Source organism: Drosophila elegans, unplaced genomic scaffold, assembly GCF_018152505.1.
Source record: "Drosophila elegans isolate 14027-0461.03 unplaced genomic scaffold, ASM1815250v1 contig_397, whole genome shotgun sequence".
NCBI lineage: Eukaryota > Metazoa > Arthropoda > Insecta > Diptera > Drosophilidae > Drosophila > Drosophila elegans.
The window spans coordinates 4,689,599-4,708,647 of NW_024545782.1; the positions used below are offsets into that span (position 1 = coordinate 4,689,599).

The 19,049-nt window shown below is 41.5% G+C and overlaps 2 protein-coding genes across 3 annotated transcripts; both read left to right on the forward strand.

Moving 5' to 3' along the window:
- The first annotated feature begins 1,629 nt into the window (after nucleotides 1-1,629).
- Nucleotides 1,630-5,949, forward strand: LOC108135244 (eukaryotic translation elongation factor 2). The gene is made up of 5 exons (XM_017255907.2): nucleotides 1,630-1,754; nucleotides 2,306-2,520; nucleotides 2,583-3,110; nucleotides 3,824-4,520; nucleotides 4,602-5,949. Exons 1-5 carry the CDS (start codon nucleotides 1,752-1,754, stop codon nucleotides 5,691-5,693), a joined length of 2,535 nt encoding a protein of 844 aa, XP_017111396.1. The 5' UTR covers nucleotides 1,630-1,751; the 3' UTR covers nucleotides 5,694-5,949.
- Nucleotides 5,950-7,747: 1,798 nt separating this feature from the next.
- LOC108135230 lies at nucleotides 7,748-18,092 on the forward strand. 2 transcript variants are annotated; one of them, XM_017255883.2, is made up of 11 exons: nucleotides 7,748-7,836; nucleotides 10,053-10,546; nucleotides 11,540-11,725; nucleotides 12,125-12,287; nucleotides 12,388-13,020; nucleotides 13,101-13,680; nucleotides 14,201-15,152; nucleotides 15,208-15,338; nucleotides 15,814-16,128; nucleotides 16,187-16,273; nucleotides 17,572-18,092. In XM_017255883.2, the coding sequence occupies exons 2-11, from the start codon at nucleotides 10,347-10,349 to the stop codon at nucleotides 17,703-17,705; spliced, it is 3,381 nt and encodes a 1,126-aa protein (XP_017111372.1). In that variant the 5' UTR covers nucleotides 7,748-7,836; nucleotides 10,053-10,346; the 3' UTR covers nucleotides 17,706-18,092. The 2 variants fall into 2 exon arrangements, with proteins under 2 accessions (XP_017111372.1, XP_017111373.1); XM_017255884.2 differs by having other exon boundaries at nucleotides 7,757-7,848.
- The last annotated feature ends 957 nt before the right edge of the window (nucleotides 18,093-19,049 follow it).

A 19,049-nucleotide genomic window follows, 5' to 3' on the forward strand; every position in this document is an offset into this window, starting at 1 on the left:
GGCAGTAACCTTTATAGAACCATTTAAGACAAAACACTGGCACGTCGGTATAAAAACATGCAAAGACATTTAAAATATTTTCAAAATGAATTATTTACTAAACTGCAAAATAAATATTGAAGCATAATAGACAAACCCAAAAGATATAAAGCAGTGTCACAAGTGCAACATGCCACAAATGCATAGTAAGCCACGTCCCAGGCCAACGCAAAGTCAAAAAACCGGAAAATATCATCATAGTAAAGTAAAAAACTACCCAGTGCGTCAATTGGCAACGGCAAAATAGGCCATTTACGCATAAAATACATTACAGCATTAAAAGACAAACGAAATCTAAAAACCAAAAAACTGAACAAAACAACAAACCCAATAACATACTTTTCTTCAGACGGCAATTATTTTCCGACATTAGAAATCAAAAAAAAATTCAAATACAATCGCTTCTGGCTGATCGATCTCACAACACAAATAAGCCACCTAAAATTTATTGAAAATCAAATTATGCACATCAAACCCCAAGACATTAGCTTGAAATATCTATCAAATACAAAGAGCAAACAACTAAGCCATGGCATCTGGCTAACTATAGAGTAAAAAAGCTTTCTCTGTTAGAAAGAATGCTACTAACTCAAATAAACAAGTACCTAATTGAAAATAATATATTAATACCATATCAATTTGGGTTTAGGGAAAATTCCTTGGTTAACCACGCATTTGCAGTTGCCAATGCTTTCATATTGTGCATTCGACTTTAAAAAGGCTTTCGACACAGTTTGAACAAATGGACTAGTTTACAAAATGTTATATTCAGTTATCTAAATTCAAGAACATTTTTCGTCTGTAGCCCTAATGGTCAAGAACATTTCATAATACGGCCAATATTCCACAGTTTCGCTGCCGTCTGCGAAGAAGTCGTCGACCTAATGGTGTAGCAAGACGTCTAGCCAGACGGTTTGCGTGATCCGGCAAGCGATCTCGATTTGAAATATGTTATTTTTATAAATTTTCTCTAATAAATATATTCCATTTCAAAATTCATTGTTTTAGAAAATCCATTTCAAAAATGGCGGGTTTTCTATACGATGTTTGTGGTGTCTGTATTCATCGTATAAAATCAGAAAAACGAGATGGTAATGTTGTTATCATCGATGTTCCTTCCACCGCTGTCTATATTAAAGAAAACAATTTCGATGTATTTGAAGAATTTTTAACATTTCTTACTTGAATGATGTTAAATAATGAGTGCATTTCAGCAGATGATAACAATTTTAACAGAATGTGTGCAAGAACTTGTGTGAGAAGTTAACAGTGGCAAGGAAATATCGTTGGAGATAGATACACGTCGATGATCCCCGACAAGCATCGATAAGACCGATTCTTGAAAACATCGATGACATCGATGCTGGCATCGACGTTTCTCCACCTCTAGCGGTGAATTTGCGTATTTTGGTTTGTATTTTGCAGTGAAATGTTAGCCAAACGTCGAACTAACAGAGAAATGTTAACCAAACGCCGAACTAACAGCGAAATGTTAGCGTAACGTCGAACCAACAGAAAGAGAGAGATGGGCGGACAAACATCGACAGTCCCTGCCAAATATCGATAGGACCGATATTTGGAAAACATCGATGACATCGGTGCTGGCATCGACTTCTCCCCACCTCTATTTCCTCTCTCTTTCCTGTCGAAACGTCTTTGGAGGCGAAGCGTAGTGTTTTTTTGGTCCGCGTGAAAATCTCCGAACATCCATAATGGTAAGGTGACACAAATCCGAATTCAAAGTATCAGAAAATGTTTATATTAAAAATGAGCGGTTCGTGAATGAGGGGCCGAAAAATGCATACGTGACTATCCTGTCACCTGAGAAATTTATAGATGTGTACATGTGTCTCGGGTATATGCATATATTTGTTCACGTGTAGATAGTGCACGCCCGTGTGTGTCTGTGTCTAGTGGTGAAATGCAAGACAAAGACCAGAAATGACGTATGCAGTTTGCTATTGAAATTTCGCAAGAATGTCGGCTGCTGGGTGAAAGTTGTGAAATGCGCTGAAGGACGACCACATCTAATTATACGTCTCGATGCTGCGTTGCGGGTGTGTGTGTGTCCGTGAGTGAGTGATGTGATTTTCTTTAAATAGGCAACGCAAGTGGTTTTCTGTTCTTATTTAACCTCAAAGTCCGTGGCACGACTGCGGGAAGTGTGTGTGTGTGTGTGTGTGTGGACGCCATTTTTAATAACTACATATGTATATACACATGGTGGGAACTTGTTCTAGTAAATAACGATGTCCTATTTTCGCAGGTCAACTTCACCGTCGACGAAATCCGTGGCCTCATGGACAAGAAGCGGAACATCCGCAACATGTCCGTGATTGCCCACGTTGACCACGGCAAGTCCACCCTGACCGATTCGCTCGTGTCCAAGGCTGGCATCATTGCCGGAGCCAAGGCCGGTGAGACCCGTTTCACCGACACCCGCAAGGACGAGCAGGAGCGCTGCATCACCATCAAGTCGACGTAAGCACAGCCGCGTCCATGCCCCTTGACCCCGGCTAATCTGTATTTCTTGCCCCTTGCAGTGCCATCTCCATGTACTTTGAGGTGGAGGAGAAGGATCTGGTGTTCATCACTCATCCCGATCAGCGTGAGAAGGAGTGCAAGGGTTTCCTGATCAACCTGATCGACTCGCCCGGCCACGTTGATTTCTCCTCTGAGGTGACCGCCGCCCTCCGTGTGACCGACGGTGCCCTCGTCGTGGTCGACTGCGTCTCCGGTGTGTGCGTGCAGACCGAGACCGTGTTGCGTCAGGCCATCGCCGAGCGCATCAAGCCCATCCTGTTCATGAACAAGATGGACCGCGCCCTGCTCGAGCTGCAGCTGGATGCCGAGGAGCTCTACCAGACCTTCCAGCGCATCGTGGAGAACGTGAACGTCATTATCGCCACCTACAACGATGACGGCGGCCCAATGGGTGAGGTGCGCGTGGACCCCTCCAAGGGATCCGTGGGCTTCGGCTCCGGCCTGCACGGCTGGGCTTTCACCCTCAAGCAGTTCTCCGAGATGTACTCCGAGAAGTTCAAGATCGATGTTGTCAAGCTAATGAACCGGTAAGAAGCCTCTTTGTTATTTTATTTTTCGACATTATCAACGCTTCTAGCACGATACGTGTGGCGCTGAGCGGGCGGCATCTTGGAAGGCAGCTCCCCAGGGGGCAGTTTTCTTCAGAGTCGCCCGTGCTGAGGGCGCCACAAGTGCCACAAAAATAGAAGTAGAGAAAACTGTAGGAGGCTGCTGAAACGCTGCCTCGGGACCGCTTTCCTAATGTCCTAACGAGTCATGCTAAGGCAGCAACCTTACACTATTTTTGTTAAGCTTCTAAAAATTTGTTGCTCTTATACATACATTAACCAAACTAACAATTCACAGTCTTTAATACAAAAGGGTTTACTTATAAACTATTTAATAAAATTATTAAGGCTTCAAAAAATTTTCCATGTTTAATATATTTGTCAATCATCACACCAACACAGAAAAATTAATTTAACTAATTAATTAAATACAATTCATTTTTAAATGCAAAAAAAAAATAAGAAGCTGTGTTAGCATTTCTTAAATGTTTATATAATATAAGAACCTTTTGACAAAAGAAAATTCTTTGATAATGAAAATGATTAAATTCACATTGATAATGTATAGCGATTCAACAGAAAACCGATAAGAAATACTTATTGAGTATGCTTTAGAGGTTAAGATAGGTTAACAATTTCTGAGTCTTTAAGATGTGTGTAAATGTAAATGCGTTTTATCTGCTCGTCCACAGTCTGTGGGGTGAGAACTTCTTCAACGCCAAGACCAAGAAGTGGCAGAAGCAGAAGGAGGCCGACAACAAGCGCTCGTTCTGCATGTACATCCTGGATCCCATCTACAAGGTTTTCGATGCTATCATGAACTACAAGAAGGAGGAAATCGGTACTCTGCTCGAGAAGATCGGCGTGACCCTGAAGCACGAGGACAAGGACAAGGATGGCAAGGCTCTTCTGAAGACTGTGATGCGTACCTGGTTGCCAGCCGGTGAGGCTCTGCTTCAGATGATTGCCATCCATCTGCCGTCGCCGGTGGTTGCCCAGAAGTACCGTATGGAGATGCTGTACGAGGGTCCCCATGACGATGAGGCTGCCATTGCCGTGAAGACTTGCGACCCTGAGGGTCCTCTTATGATGTACATTTCCAAGATGGTGCCGACCTCAGACAAGGGTCGCTTCTACGCCTTTGGACGTGTGTTCGCCGGCAAGGTGGCCACCGGCCAGAAGTGCCGCATCATGGGCCCCAACTACACCCCCGGTAAGAAGGAGGATTTGTACGAGAAGGCTATCCAGCGCACGATCCTGATGATGGGTCGCTACGTCGAGGCCATTGAAGATGTGCCCTCTGGCAACATTTGCGGTCTGGTCGGTGTCGATCAGTTCCTGGTCAAGACCGGTACTATTACCACCTTCAAGGATGCCCACAACATGAAGGTATGTAAACTTACAAACTAAGACTAAGATCTACTTTAAATTTTTTTGTAACTAATTTGTTTTTTTCTTTTTTGTTATTAGGTCATGAAGTTCTCCGTGTCCCCCGTGGTGCGTGTGGCTGTGGAGCCCAAGAACCCCGCTGATTTGCCCAAATTGGTCGAAGGCCTGAAGCGTCTGGCTAAGTCTGATCCTATGGTGCAGTGCATCATTGAGGAGTCTGGCGAGCACATTATTGCCGGTGCCGGTGAGCTCCATTTGGAGATCTGTCTGAAGGATCTGGAGGAGGACCATGCTTGCATTCCTCTCAAGAAGTCCGATCCCGTGGTCTCTTACCGTGAGACTGTTTCGGAGGAGTCCGACCAGATGTGTCTGTCCAAGTCGCCCAACAAGCACAACCGTCTGCTGATGAAGGCTTTGCCCATGCCCGACGGTCTGCCCGAGGACATTGACAACGGCGAAGTGAGCTCCAAGGACGAGTTCAAGGCCCGTGCCCGTTATCTGTCTGAGAAGTACGACTACGATGTGACCGAGGCCCGTAAGATCTGGTGCTTCGGCCCAGACGGTACCGGACCCAACTTCATCCTCGACTGCACCAAGTCCGTGCAGTACCTGAACGAAATCAAGGACTCTGTGGTCGCCGGCTTCCAGTGGGCCTCCAAGGAGGGTATTCTGGCCGACGAGAACTTGCGTGGTGTCCGTTTCAACATCTACGATGTGACGCTTCACGCTGATGCCATCCATCGCGGTGGTGGTCAGATCATTCCAACCACCCGTCGTTGCCTGTACGCCGCCGCCATCACCGCCAAGCCGCGCCTGATGGAGCCCGTCTACCTGTGCGAAATCCAGTGCCCCGAGGTGGCTGTGGGAGGCATCTACGGAGTGCTGAACCGGCGTCGTGGTCACGTGTTCGAGGAGAACCAAGTTGTGGGCACACCCATGTTCGTGGTGAAGGCATATCTGCCCGTCAACGAGTCGTTCGGCTTCACCGCCGATCTGCGCTCCAACACCGGCGGACAGGCCTTCCCCCAGTGCGTCTTCGATCATTGGCAGGTGCTGCCCGGTGACCCGAGCGAGCCCTCCAGCAAGCCCTATGCCATCGTCCAGGACACGCGCAAGCGCAAGGGTCTCAAGGAAGGTCTGCCCGATCTGTCCCAGTACTTGGACAAGTTGTAAAGCACCACCACCACTCGCCACCCAATCCCCCACACAACAACAACATCCATGTGCAGCTGGCTAAGCGGGAGGAACATAGAACAAAGTGGAGCGACCGAAAAGTACATCTAAATTCAGCAAGGCACCTTAAACCACGCCTGCGGCCGCTGGCAGTGTTTTAAATCAAATAAAAACACAAAACATTAAAGAAATTTTGATGATTATTATTATTGTATAACAGAAAAACACAACATAATAAATCAAGTAAATGATTAAATGCCTACGTTAATATAAAAAAAAACCCTACCTGTGGTCGGAACGAAAATAGATTTCGTCGAAAGTGACTGAAGTTTTCATAATAGTTCAGTAACTTCGGGAACTACTTGAATGGGTCGGCCTAGTGCAAAATATAGTTTTTAACATTCAAAATTATTTTTCAAACATCAAAAATTGTTAAGAATTGGTTTTGATTTATTTTTTTCTGGCTTATTGTCGACTTCATCTACTTCTTGGCTGGCTGTCAGCGCAGATTCCAAATTCGCCTTGGAGTCTCTTGCAGTTCTCCGGAGAAGTACAGAGAGTAGTAGTCCCGAAAGATGATGCTGCTGTAAGGAGGATTAAATGGTCACAATGGACAAAACCATTTTATCTTCTCTTGGACGACCTACACCTTGCTCAGGTAAGTTTAAAAGAAAATCTCGTAGTTCAGAAAAATAAGACAGCAGAATAACGGAAATTGTGTTTCGTGTGTGCAAGCAAGTAACGGTTTTCCGTTTATATATACATATATAACTTAAAATTATTTTAAGTTTTTAACAAGAAAGGAAGCAAATACCCTGCATCTATTGCAAAAATTTAATATTCTTGAAAACATTAAAGTTATGATTTACTTGCGTATATTAAATTAAATTAATTTAAAAATATTTTTTTTGTGTTTTAGTACAAGGCTTCATATAGAGGTCATCATGACGATTGTGTCAGATAAAAATCCCATTAATAATGTAATTCTAAATTGCGAAATCCCTAGTTATAATCACTTGCATAGAATTCAAAAGGATTACATACGGAGTTCATCTTAAATGACACAAGTCCAATTTTAAAAAGTAATTTCACTCAGATTTTTTCAGACTTTTTACATTTTAATCGGAATAGAACGTCACATATATTAATTAAAGATATTGAAAATGAAATTCAAAGCCTTCAAATAGCTACTAATAGATTCTTTGCCGGCAGTCGGCAAGTCACAGCGAAACATTGAATAAAAACGTTATTCAGCACTGCAAAATTTACGCTCAATATCGATGTGAATGACAGTTTTCTTTTTTGATTGGATCGTGTCCACGCTAAGCAGTTAATCCGTTGGAAAAGGATGGAATTTTTGAGAAATGTGAAGCTCCGAATTCCGTAGAGTACATCATCCTTCCTATTTCAGATGATCTCAACAGCTATGGCTCGTCAAAACCTAAGCAAAGTCAACAGGTCAACCATATTTGTTTACGTTTTGATAAGCCACAGCTCTTCAGATCAGCTGAAGTCGAAAGGTGGATGTGCTTTATGGAAACCGGAGTTTCACTTCTTTTTTGAAAAATTCAAACGGTTTTTCAGGGATGGACTGCGTGGAAAGAGGGTTGCACCGCAGAAACATACTATCGCATAAATTAGTCTGTCAAAGTCCGTGGAACGACAAAACCTTTTTTGAAGAAATAGGCTATTATATAACCCGAAATTTTGGGGATTCCCAAAAGTGAATCGGAATAGCTTTTAAATTTTACTTGGATTGGAATCGCTTATACTTATCTGGAAATAACTCTGAGTGGAGTGCAATGAGCCATTTAGTTTCTAATTTTTTGACATTACTACATTACTAGGCTTTAATTTAATTAATTAATGACCGCAATTAGTTTAAGAAATTCAAAACAAAAGAAATCAGAAAACTAAAATCAAAGCGCTTGATTTCATGTATCATAAGCACCCAATTTGGCAAATCAAAATTAAATCAAGACCGGTTTTTGGCTGCGTGGGAAGATATCGATACAATATTTTGATACATTTCTGACATCGCTAGGCTTGCGAACGTTGCTCAGGTCATAAACAAAAGGTCGGTGCGTTCGCTTGGTCGTTTTTGTATTGTAACGCAAAAGCGGAAAACGTCGGAAAACGCAAAGTAGGTTCGCCTGTATGTATATCCGTGTTGAAGTTATAAGCCAATTGCGAAATGCGAATGTTCTTGGAACTTGTCTGTGTCTGTTTTTGTCATCGGCCCAAACCAAACCGCTGTTACCGTTGCCTTTTGACGCCGCGGCGTCTGTCATTACAATTGCCACCCCTCCGCTCTCTCTCGCTCTATGTCTCTCATTCGCCCCCGCTTGGAATCAGTCTATTTTTAGCAGTATTTCCAATTGGAAGACTCTTGACTTGACCTTTCGGTGTGCCAAAAGGCAGAGCTTTCTAACTGTAATTATTAGGCAGAGCCGAAAAAGTCGGATCGTGTGGGTGTGTGTGAACGTGTCTGCATTTGAAAAAATCGATGCCAGACTCCCTGCAGAAACTTCATTCAGAAAGGAAAGGAGAGTTGAAGAAGAAGCAGAAGGAAAGCAGCGACGCCGACGACAGTAAATTTTACAGCTAGACAAAGTGGCCCGTGTTTGTGTGGGTGGCTGTAACCGTAGCTGTAATCCATACACGGCGCCGATGATACCGGAAATGAATTTTTTCCGTATTAGAGACCAAAATACTGCAAACTTTTATTATCATCGCTGCCCGCATCCGTTTCAATTATATTTTTTAGGCCAACCCAGTTGCAGTTGCAAAAAGTTTTTTGTTTAGCCAAAGGCAAAAAAACGTGTTTATATATAGCCCCACAAAGAGAGTGCGTGTGTGTGAAGAGGTGGGCGAGAGTGTGTGTGAATGCGCCTGACTCGAACTCAAACTCAAACTCCTCTCAGCGGGACCCCAAAGTGTATAGAAAATATGAATGAAGATAAGGCAGAGTGCGAATAGTGTGCTCCCACTCTCTGCTCTCTCGTGTTGTTGTTGTTCCTCGGACCTCCGTGTTCCCCTTTCCCCCAATTTCCCTCTCCGAGATGAGATGCGAAAAATCAATGCACAAAAATCCCTTGTTGAACAGTTGTTAATTGCGACCGAGTGTTTACTTTTTTGGTGTTAATTCGAAATTGATGCAAACAATTTTAAAATCGGAACAAAGACAGATGGGGGTAAAAGAACGATAAATTTATAAAAGTGTGGCAAACATAGTGTAAAAGTTCTATGGTACAGACACAATTTAGGAAACCAAAACTACTGCTATAAAGCTGGAGCTTAAGCACCAATAGTAATTTTAGATAAGGTTCAAACAAGTAATTTAAAGCAAACATTGTGAAAAAAATATATCAGTGTTTTGTCTCATCAAAAGATACAATTGTCTATTTCTGATACCAATATAACAAAATAAGGTCAAGCTAAAATGTAATTTTGAAAATAAATCTATTAATAATATATTTTATGAAACAAATTACCATGCTGCAGGCTAAACAGTGTTGTGCTGTACCAAGATACTTATACATAGGCACTTACCTAGTGAAATTGTTTGCTACCTTATATCTTACCTAGGTAAATAAATTTTTGGCTACCGTGTATAAGTAAAAACTTAGGTAAAGATTTTAATTTATTTTATGTTAGGTATATATGCACTATTTGATTTTTTTTAATGAGCTTGATACACCTAAATTCAAATTTTATTATATATTACAGAAATTTGAAGATAAATTAATTCCTCCGCATTTGCAAGATAAAACAATGTTTTTTTTTTTTAATTTTTCTTCAACTAGAATTAATGGTCAGAGCAACAAAGTATCATACTTCAAATGCAACTTCCAAAAAACTATTGGCCTCAAAATGATTTAACTAAAATAATTTAATAATAAAACAGTTTTTTACCTCGTTTTTTCCTTTTACTTGAAAAATGTTTATCCAAGTACTTATTTATAATTATTACCTAGATACCAAAAAACTAGTACCTTTCCCAACACTGGGGCTGAGTGGTTATGAATGCTTTTCTGATTCGTGCATACATAAATATCCTGCTTTATATCGAAACGAAGGTCAGCCCTAATTGATTTCGTGCCGTACACCTGCCAAAGTTTATCATGCCCATTAAATTTGAATTTCCGCTAACACGATTTTCCCCCTAATCGGAAAATATCAATGTCCACTGGCAGAACTTTCCCTGTTTGCATTCAAAAACTGAAACCAGTAATATAGCTCCTAATTGGAAATCACGCCAGCAAAATCAATATTCATTATTTATTAATAGCGACTTACAGCGGCTTACGAACCGAAAATCTCTGACCCCACCTCACTCCCACATACTCTCACCCGCAGCCACGACCTTCCGATGACGAATTTAATGACCTGAAATCGACGAAGCGAGAGTAGCAAGGGAAGGCAGAGGAAAACCGCCAATCACTTTCACACATTGCATAGATGAAAATTGAAACAGCCGACAACAAAGCCAACAAAGCACGTCAGCAGAGACGCTGACTGAGGGCGACTTCGAAGTCAGTGGGCGCATTTATTTCGTTTTCATAATAAACGAAATATACGGAATCCAAAAAAAAAAAAAAGAAGCCGCAGAGCAGGTTTCCCGTCGATGGTTTCAATGATAATCGCTTAATAATGGCAGCAGCGGCACCTGAATCGTGTGGAGCACGCGATCCAAAGGAACCGGAGACTGAGTGGGAGTTCGATACGGATTCGGGGCGGTCCCAGGCGGCAATGACAGACTCCCAGCGAGCGTTGGATTCTCTGGAGGCGGACACCGAGGCGGACACAGATTTAGATGCTGCCGCTGCAGGAGCTGACCAACAAAGACAAAAGTAAGTCGCAATTTTTTTCTGAAAAAAAAAAAAATTCAAAATTAAATTTCCTGTATTCCTTGATGAAAAAATTAAAATCAAACATGCCCCGACAATTGGTCATTAAATATGCTATTTAAAGTCATGCACAGAAATCTATACCCAATCTAAAACTCAATATATAATTAAAGCTAACATTCGGCTGACATAAAGATTTTTACATTTTCATCTATGTAAAACTGTTTGGTACATTATTACTTATGTAAAAAACATAAGATTTTTATTTATCTTAAGAATAAGCTATTTTAGGTACTGAAATATTGAGGTCGGTTCCGGGTCATGTTTTATATACCTGCAAATAAATAAAAAAAACATATCCAATTTTTTTTTTTATATTTAAATTGCTTTATTAAAAAAGTAAAAACCAAAAACCGACTATTAGAAACTTAGGCAAACAACTTGAAACTAATTATCTCCCCTACAAAACTATCGAAGTTTAGGTGGAGCCATCTGTCGAACCGCATAGCCAACACAGATGGTTTTTTCATGTATTATTCCGATTGTTCCTATGGGAGCTATATGCTATAGTCGTCCGATTTTGATAAAATTTAAACCGTAATTCTGAAATATTTAACCATTACTAAATTAACTAATCAATCAATTAAAAAAAACATGGCTAGATTGACTCCTAGTGATGCTGATCAAGAATAAATATATACTTTATAGGGTCGGAGATGTCTTCTTCACTGCGTTGCAAACTTCTGACTGAAATTATAATACCCTCTGCAAGGGTATAAAAAATTGTTAACTAGTAAAAACAAAATTTGCAGGTCTATTCCAATTATGAAAATGCGGTGCCATTTGGTAGTAAAGCATGTTTATTTCATATCGTCAAAAGTCATTGTAGTCTTAATTTTTAAACAAATTTCCGAGTTAGGAAACACTTTTATTTTTCGCGAGACGGGTTAATTAATATTTGGACTAATATTAGATTCTTATTTATTTGTTGCTCAGCGATGACCAATTGCAGTTGCAGTCGCTGGAACCTATCTCCCTGGACGACATACCTGAGCCCATAAAAGTCCTCGACGAGATTATTTCAGAGTTCGAGGAGGCAGCGACGAAACCGGTGGGCTTGCACAGCAACAGTGGCGAAAATCAGTCCGAGGACGATGGCTACATGAGTCTGAGTCGCAAAAAGTAAGTCTAAAATGATGTTTATATATATGTAAATCAAATTGACAAAACAAATGGTCCCAGAATAGGAATTAAAATGCATTTCAATTTACAAACAAATTAAAATTATTTATGTTAATTGACAGTTTAATACTTTAGTTTTTTGAATTCTTTGCACTCGATTTGATCTACAGCATATTTGTTCTTTTCCAATTTATATAAATGTTTGACAGGTAAATCAATTTGTTCTTAAATTGGTATAACAAAAATACGTTACTTTTAACCAGATAAAAGGTTCGACTTTATTTTTGACTTCCATTCAACCATGCAAGTCTCTGTGAGCCACCGCATTTCAATTACGGCTTTGCCCGACATTACCAAATTTTGCTTTACCTAACCAAAATGTCAACTTTGACTACATAGCATGTCCAAAAAGGATTCCGAAGATGTGCCCCAAACACCCAGCACCGATACTGTGCCCGAGGGTAGCTTCAATGAGGTGGACGGCACAGCAGAGAATCTAGCCAAATTATCTGAGGTGGAACCCGGCCAGGAAACAACGACGCCCCTCATCCAGACAACGCTGGTGAGTTCGGGGAAGCCATACTGCAACCACTCCAGCTAATGGGTAACGGTAACCAATTTACTCACCGCACAACCACCCCGTATTTTCCCATTTCCTGCAGCCGAAGGCAAGGGGTTTCAGCTCGACTCCGGCCACCAACTCCAACTACTCGAGTCTGCCCTGCTGTGGGGCCAGGTCCTCGAATTCGAGTGGAGCTGCCGCTGGCAGTTCCTCAAGTGGTTTGGCAGCCATTCGGCATCCGGGCAGCTGCAACGGTGGCCGCAACGCACTGGGCATCGACATCAGTGCCGTGCACAACGCTGTGCTTCGCGGCAACCTGGCCAAGCTGCCGGAGCCCTTCGTCAACGAGCATCCGGTGACCATCTACCCGGGCCCCTCCTCCAAGGGGGCCGGTGGCGAGGGGGCTCGGGCCAAGCGGCTGCTTAGCTCGGTAGAACAGCACAAGGAAGTGTGCCACATGCTCAATCCGCTTTCCAACAGCTCGACCTCCTCTTCCGGCTCGCAGCACACGTCCAGCGAAGAGGCCTCGCCGGCTGCTTCGCACCTCAATGTGGCGTCGTCGAAGGCGGCTGGCAGGAATGAAGATTACTCGGAGGACTCGCTGGAGGAGTCTACAATCTCCACAGACCTTACTCCCGTAAAGCAGAATGGCGTCGCATGGGAGATCCACTTCAAGAGCGCTAAGAATAATTACAGCGGCTCTAAAAAGTCATCTGGTGCTGCGTCCAAAAAGGTACGTTTTATACAAATCGAAGTTTAACTTAATTATATTTTTATATTTTTAAACCCTATACCGTCTTCTTCTTCGTGCAGCACCAAAAACGGGCCAACAACTTGGACGACTTTAACAACAGCTTTATGTACAACGAGAAGAGTATGCTGGGAAAGGGAACCTTTATTATTCGCCGTTCCACGGCCAAGAAACCGCCACGCGCTGCTGATGTGTTTTGCATACCAAAGCCGCCACGTCCCTCTTTGGCCGAGAGAGCTGGATCCGGATCGAGAGTTGGAGCTGGAGCGATCAGCAATGAGTTCTACACGAGCGACAGCGAGCAGAGCGACGCCACTCCACTGCCGCTGCCGCTGCCACCGCCACCGCCGCAAGAATCCTCCGATATGAACTTTGTTTACAAGGAGTGCGAGGCTAATGCGGCGCACACACGCCGCGGATTGGAGATGGCCGCCGCCCATCGGGCGGCTCTATCGCTGGACATCGCCGAGGCTCCGGACCAACTGGGCCACTGCAAGCCGATGAAGAGCAAGACGGCAATGCTGACCGAAAAGCGCCTGAGTGCTGAGTCCATGCCGGACAACACCTCCAGTAGCGAGGAGTTCGATGAGGCGCGTCTGAACGGAAGCGGAAATTACGATCTGTACGCCTACAATGGGAATGGTGAGTGATCACAACATAATGGAGTATATATATTCTTGATAAGTTTTACCAGGCAATCCGTCTGTCTGTTCACAAACTAGTATCTCAGCATAAAACTTTCCCAAAAAAAAAAACGCCAAAAAAAAATAAATTACAACTTCGCTGTTTGCCATTTTTTGTAACATTCTTTGACATATAGTAATAATTTAATATTTTAGAATTAAAACAGGACGATTTTATCATATAGTTCCCATTGTTGATTTCAATTAATTTAAATAAACTTCGATGTACAGTAATGGTTTATTATTGCATAATAACGGTTTTAAATTGATTAAAATCGGACAAAGTTGTTGTAAAACCGACATATGAATGATCGAATAATTTAGCGGAAAATCGTTATAGCTTTACATATAGGATACAAATTGGAATGTTGTTGAAAGAACTGCAAGGGTATATAAACATCGGCTAGCCAACTTCGGCTAACTTTTCTTGTTTACAAAATAATAAATTGTTACATTATTTATATTTTTATATAAAACAGATCAACGTGTTTCCAACGCTACCACTCCACACACGGATCTGGCACCAACTCTCGAGGAGGACGAAGAGCTTTCCGACTTTAGCTACGGGTGTGCTCCGCTGACGCAAATCGAGCATAACATAAGCGCCTTGCTGCGTGGAGATATCCCCATTGTGGGTCAACAGCCTGGCTGCAATGGAGGTGGATCCGTTGGAGCCGCTGCGACCGCTGCCGAGCTGCATGCCAAGCGGGTGCTGGAATTTCGACCAGGCGTTCACAAGTCGGAGAGCGCCAAGGAGATGCTGCTGTCGCAGATGCCCAGCCTGGGACCATTGCCCCCATCGCCGCCATGCTCTAATCCGGATTTGTTCGACTACGATGCCCCGTTGCCGCCGTCGCCGGTGGAGCCACGTAAGCAGCTAGAGCTTCCGGCAGAGGTGGCGACCAGTGCCCCGCCGCCGAATCGTGGCACAACCGTGGTGGAGGTGCATGCCACTGCCTCCGGAGCGGCTGTACACAGCAGTAATAGCCACATGCGCCGAAGTCGCGACAATGTGGCCGCCGTGCGTCATTTTACCGACGAGCTGCCACCGCCACCGGCGCCTGCCCACCAAATGGCCGGGTTCGGGGAGGGTCTTCCCGGAGCGCCAATGGTGCCCCCACATCGAGGCACTGGAGGGCATTCGGCCAACACAATGAAATCCTGGAGCATTGACTCCCAGTACCGCAAGAGATCGCCCAAGCTGTTTGGCCACTATAGCAGCGGGGGGAGTGGGATAACCACACCCACCGGACTTGGACCTATGCCACCGCTGCCTGCGCCACCTCTCGACGGAATGGCGGGTGGAAGCGGGTCCTATCAACGGCGGTACATTAATTACGGCACGAAGCGCAGTCTAAAACAGTCGCCGCGCGAGGAGCATCGCCTGCAAACCTCTTGTAGTCTTCCTGAAACGCCAATCTTTGCCAGGGGGTGAGTCGTACCCTACGACGAAGTGCTCCTCTAAACAGTATACATTTTTTGACAGCTGTGACATACCACGTACGCCATATCGACGCCAGAACGAGCCGTTGCCTGTGGTAAGCGGTTCACGCACCGCGCCAAGATCGAGCACATCAAATAGCATAAATATGGGAACTTCTATTTTGGGGATTGGAGGTAAGTAACTTTTTGCAATAATTAGAAAATACACTATAATAAATATTACAACATAATTTGCTATTCCAAAAATTTTAAATTACTTCCGAGCGAAGGAAGTAAAATAGATTGGATTGGATTAGTTAGTAGTTAGAAAATATGAGTGCAGGTCGCAAAGAAAAATTATACTAAGTTGCAATGCGATTGACTTACGTAAAAAAGACTGCGCGTATATAAATCGAAACTGACTTATTCATAGATTTTTAAAATGTACGGATGTTATTAATTTATAATATTAACTAAAATTCCGCTATATTTTTCCAAACCCCATTTACAACTTCAATTTTATACACTCTATTCTTCAATTTTTGAATTTTGTTTGGTTTGTCAGTTGGAAGAAATTTCTGGGGCACCCCAAACACGATTAAAGTTTCTAGATCAAATAAAAAAAAAAACATTTTAATAAATAACATTGGCTTAATAAACCCTTCAACAGCTGGAAATTATGGTACTGCCCAAATATGCCGCCAGCGCTCGATTAATCACGCTTTGGCTTCCAATGAGATGCTACGCATGACCGGAGCCCCCGCTCGTGGATGGTATCCCAAGCAGCGGGGTATGCGCCCAGTTTCAACCGAAAACATTGATCGCCTGGCTTCCGTGCGGGTGTGGGACAACCCGGCGGGCATGTCAGGCACCGGACAATCCCGCAAGCCACTAACGCTGCCACCTAATCTTACGCCTTCCTTTTTGAACAAATCACCCCGCGAGGCTTTGCGACGAGTGACCAGTTTGCTGATAACCAAGAAAAGTAAGTTTAAGTAAAGTTGGAGGGTCCATTAATAATTACGTTTTGTCATCGCCATCAGAGAACAGTAAGGATCGAAAACATAAGGCATATTGCGATCAGCTCATGGATGATAACAACAGCAAGCACGCCTATGAATTTGACACAGGTAAAATTTAAAAAGAAATATATGTAGGATGATCAGATGCTTCAGCCAGGCAAAGTTTTCAAACAAATTATACACCCAAAAGACTATCCCCATGGAGTCTTACAAAAAAAAAATATAATAAACTCGACACAGTTAAAATATGCAAACACCAATCCATTCCAATCCAAAAATCGACTAAAGGGATTTTAAAGGCGAAAAAGGCGCTTATTTTTATGGTTTTCAAAAATAGATAATGAAAAATAAGCCGGTGCCCGTGAATCTTCGGAGGAACCTTGACAAAAATTTTGTTAGCGGTGAACATCATAACTCGTTGCTGAATTAAAAAAAAAAAAAATTATATGCATTTTAAAGCTGATGAAATTTGCGAGATAATCACGAAGAGATTTTTTTTTCTATTTTCTTAAGCACTTTGGAGTGGACTACGCGATTTTAACTAAAAAAAATTGAGGTTAAATTGTCATTAAAAAAATAGAAAAAAAAAACTTTGTGGTTAATTGCTAATTTATTTAAAGAAGTAATATTCAAATTTTTAAAAGGATCGGCTTAGTAGATTTTAAGTTCTGATGTTCACGAACTAAAAAAAACGCGTTTTCGGGAAAATCGATTTAAGTTTTTCATACGTTAACAAACCTTTGGCACGGCCGGTCGATTGAAACGCTGTAACTCCGTTAGTTTTAAATATTTAAAAAATGTATCATTGCAGTTTGAAAAGCAAGAAAAATTTCTATTTAAAAAAATCGGTCGTATTGCACCTCAATCTGAAACATCATTCTCAAACATTTTACGGAACCGTACTGATCAAAGCCACAAACAATTGCCCAAGTTGCAACAACACATCCATAGACAATCATTAAATTCCATCCATGGCATTTCAACAAAATCCAAAAAACCCAAAAGTTCTAGAAAAATAAGAAAAAAATTGTGAAAAAAACGAGAAAAGAAGTAAAGTTTTGTCGAGCCGAAGATTTTTATACCCTTGGAGCTATTACAAAAAAAAAATCTTCAAAACGAATAAAAACCAATCAGAAACTATACCGGTTTTCCGCTAAATTTTGCGATCGTTTCTATATGTCCATATAATATAGATGTCAAATTTAATCAAATTAAGACCATAATTCTGAAATATTATTCGATTACTATGACTCCAAGTGTTGTCGTATAAATTAAAAATCTGCGAAATATATTTATATATATTGGATTGCCGAAGCTAGCTTTTACTCTATTTAATTTATTATTTACTTTAAATTCAGTATAGGTAATTAGACCAAAAAATTACGGAATTAATTTCTTTGCTTCAGGTTCCACCAAACGAAAGGATACCAATCGCAAGGAAAATGGAGCCTCGGGGGTGTCCACCAATACCAAACCCAAGAAGAAAGGTCTCTTTAAATCGCTTTGGAAGCGCACGAAAACAGCCTCGCTGGATCATTAGAAAAATACTCGCTGGCAAGGACTAAGCACTGCCCCAAGTTTTATGTCACCATTAGCATGATAGCATCGAAGATGATAATAACCCTGCACTTACATTCACGTTAATCGGGACGCAAGTTAAAAAGTTATCTTGCACCCACCAATCCTCTCACCTGCTCATCCGATCAGCTAAACTTTCTCACGCTCGTGTTCGTCCACCTTGAAAACAATTGAAGCAATTTTGTATACACATCGTAACGTACATCGGTCATATAGTAATGAGAAAACTGAATAATTCAAATGCACAAAAGCCGTGAATCGTAAAGACTGAAAAATGAAAAAGCGTAAAACAAAGGAAAATTAAGCAAAACGAAAATATTATGGAATACAAAGAAATTAAGTGAACTTATGCAAACAATATTTCACTCTCAAAAACTAAAGAAAATCGAAACAATGTATGGATCGCACGGCCATATTACTTGTGTATGTATGTGTGGTTTTCCCCGACCTCGAACTTGCCAAAAAAAAATAAAAATTAATGCAATTATTCTATGGCCGTACAACCGTATAACCAAAACCTAACCGAATGCACGCAACATTGAGCGCAGCAAGAACTTTACAACTTACACAAGCACTGAATTTATATATACGTATATAGATATGAGCGCTATATATAGTTTGGACTATAACTAAACCGTTTAGGGTTCTAGGCAACATTACTTACTTTACGATGATGTTTTATTCTTAGAAATTCCGAGAAATAAGTTTGGGTTCAATGACTATAAATTTTTCATTTTGTTGAGTTGTTTAAGGGACTCGGAGCAGCTGGAATACAGGTATAGTGCAATTAGAGGAGACGTATTGCTAAATTTCATAATGTATCTCAAGTATTCCAATAGTGAATCCCACTATTGCCCAACGAGGCGCCCCAAAAAATCGACTAAATCGCAATAATACACTTAATGACTCACAGTACGTATTAATTTTCCAAAGCTGAAAATGAAGTAAAGCCCTCCACATTTCGAAGAATGTTTGATAATAAAAACGAATTCAACATTATTTAATTCCAATTAAATCTTAAAACGCAAGTTAAACGCTCAAGACGATTTTACCAGAGAAAGCATTTGAAGTTGGGAATTTCGAAAAGTGAAACTTGAATATGAAACAACATTACTGTAAACGTTTACTAGTCATTAAATATTAAAAATAAAAAGCAAGAAAAATATACATATATATATAATATATTATATATATACATATTTTTTATTAACACCCTGTGAAGCCAAGAATAACATTTTGGCAGCATTTTATGAGCAGGAGCTGGCCCCCAAGAGCAAGTTAAAAGTATTATTAACGAATTATATTA

Excerpts from the sequence above, each read along its gene's own strand:
- LOC108135244 (XM_017255907.2), top strand. Across the intron at positions 2,521-2,582 it reads TGCATCACCATCAAGTCGAC|TGCCATCTCCATGTACTTTG; the intron begins GTAAGCACAGCC and ends TGCCCCTTGCAG. Across the intron at positions 3,111-3,823 it reads GTTGTCAAGCTAATGAACCG|TCTGTGGGGTGAGAACTTCT; the intron begins GTAAGAAGCCTC and ends GCTCGTCCACAG.
- LOC108135230 (XM_017255883.2), top strand. The coding sequence starts at position 10,347 with ATGGCAGCAGCGGCACCTGAATCGTGTGGAGCACGCGATCCAAAGGAA. Across the intron at positions 13,021-13,100 it reads CTGGTGCTGCGTCCAAAAAG|CACCAAAAACGGGCCAACAA; the intron begins GTACGTTTTATA and ends TTCTTCGTGCAG. Across the intron at positions 15,339-15,813 it reads TTCTATTTTGGGGATTGGAG|CTGGAAATTATGGTACTGCC; the intron begins GTAAGTAACTTT and ends ACCCTTCAACAG.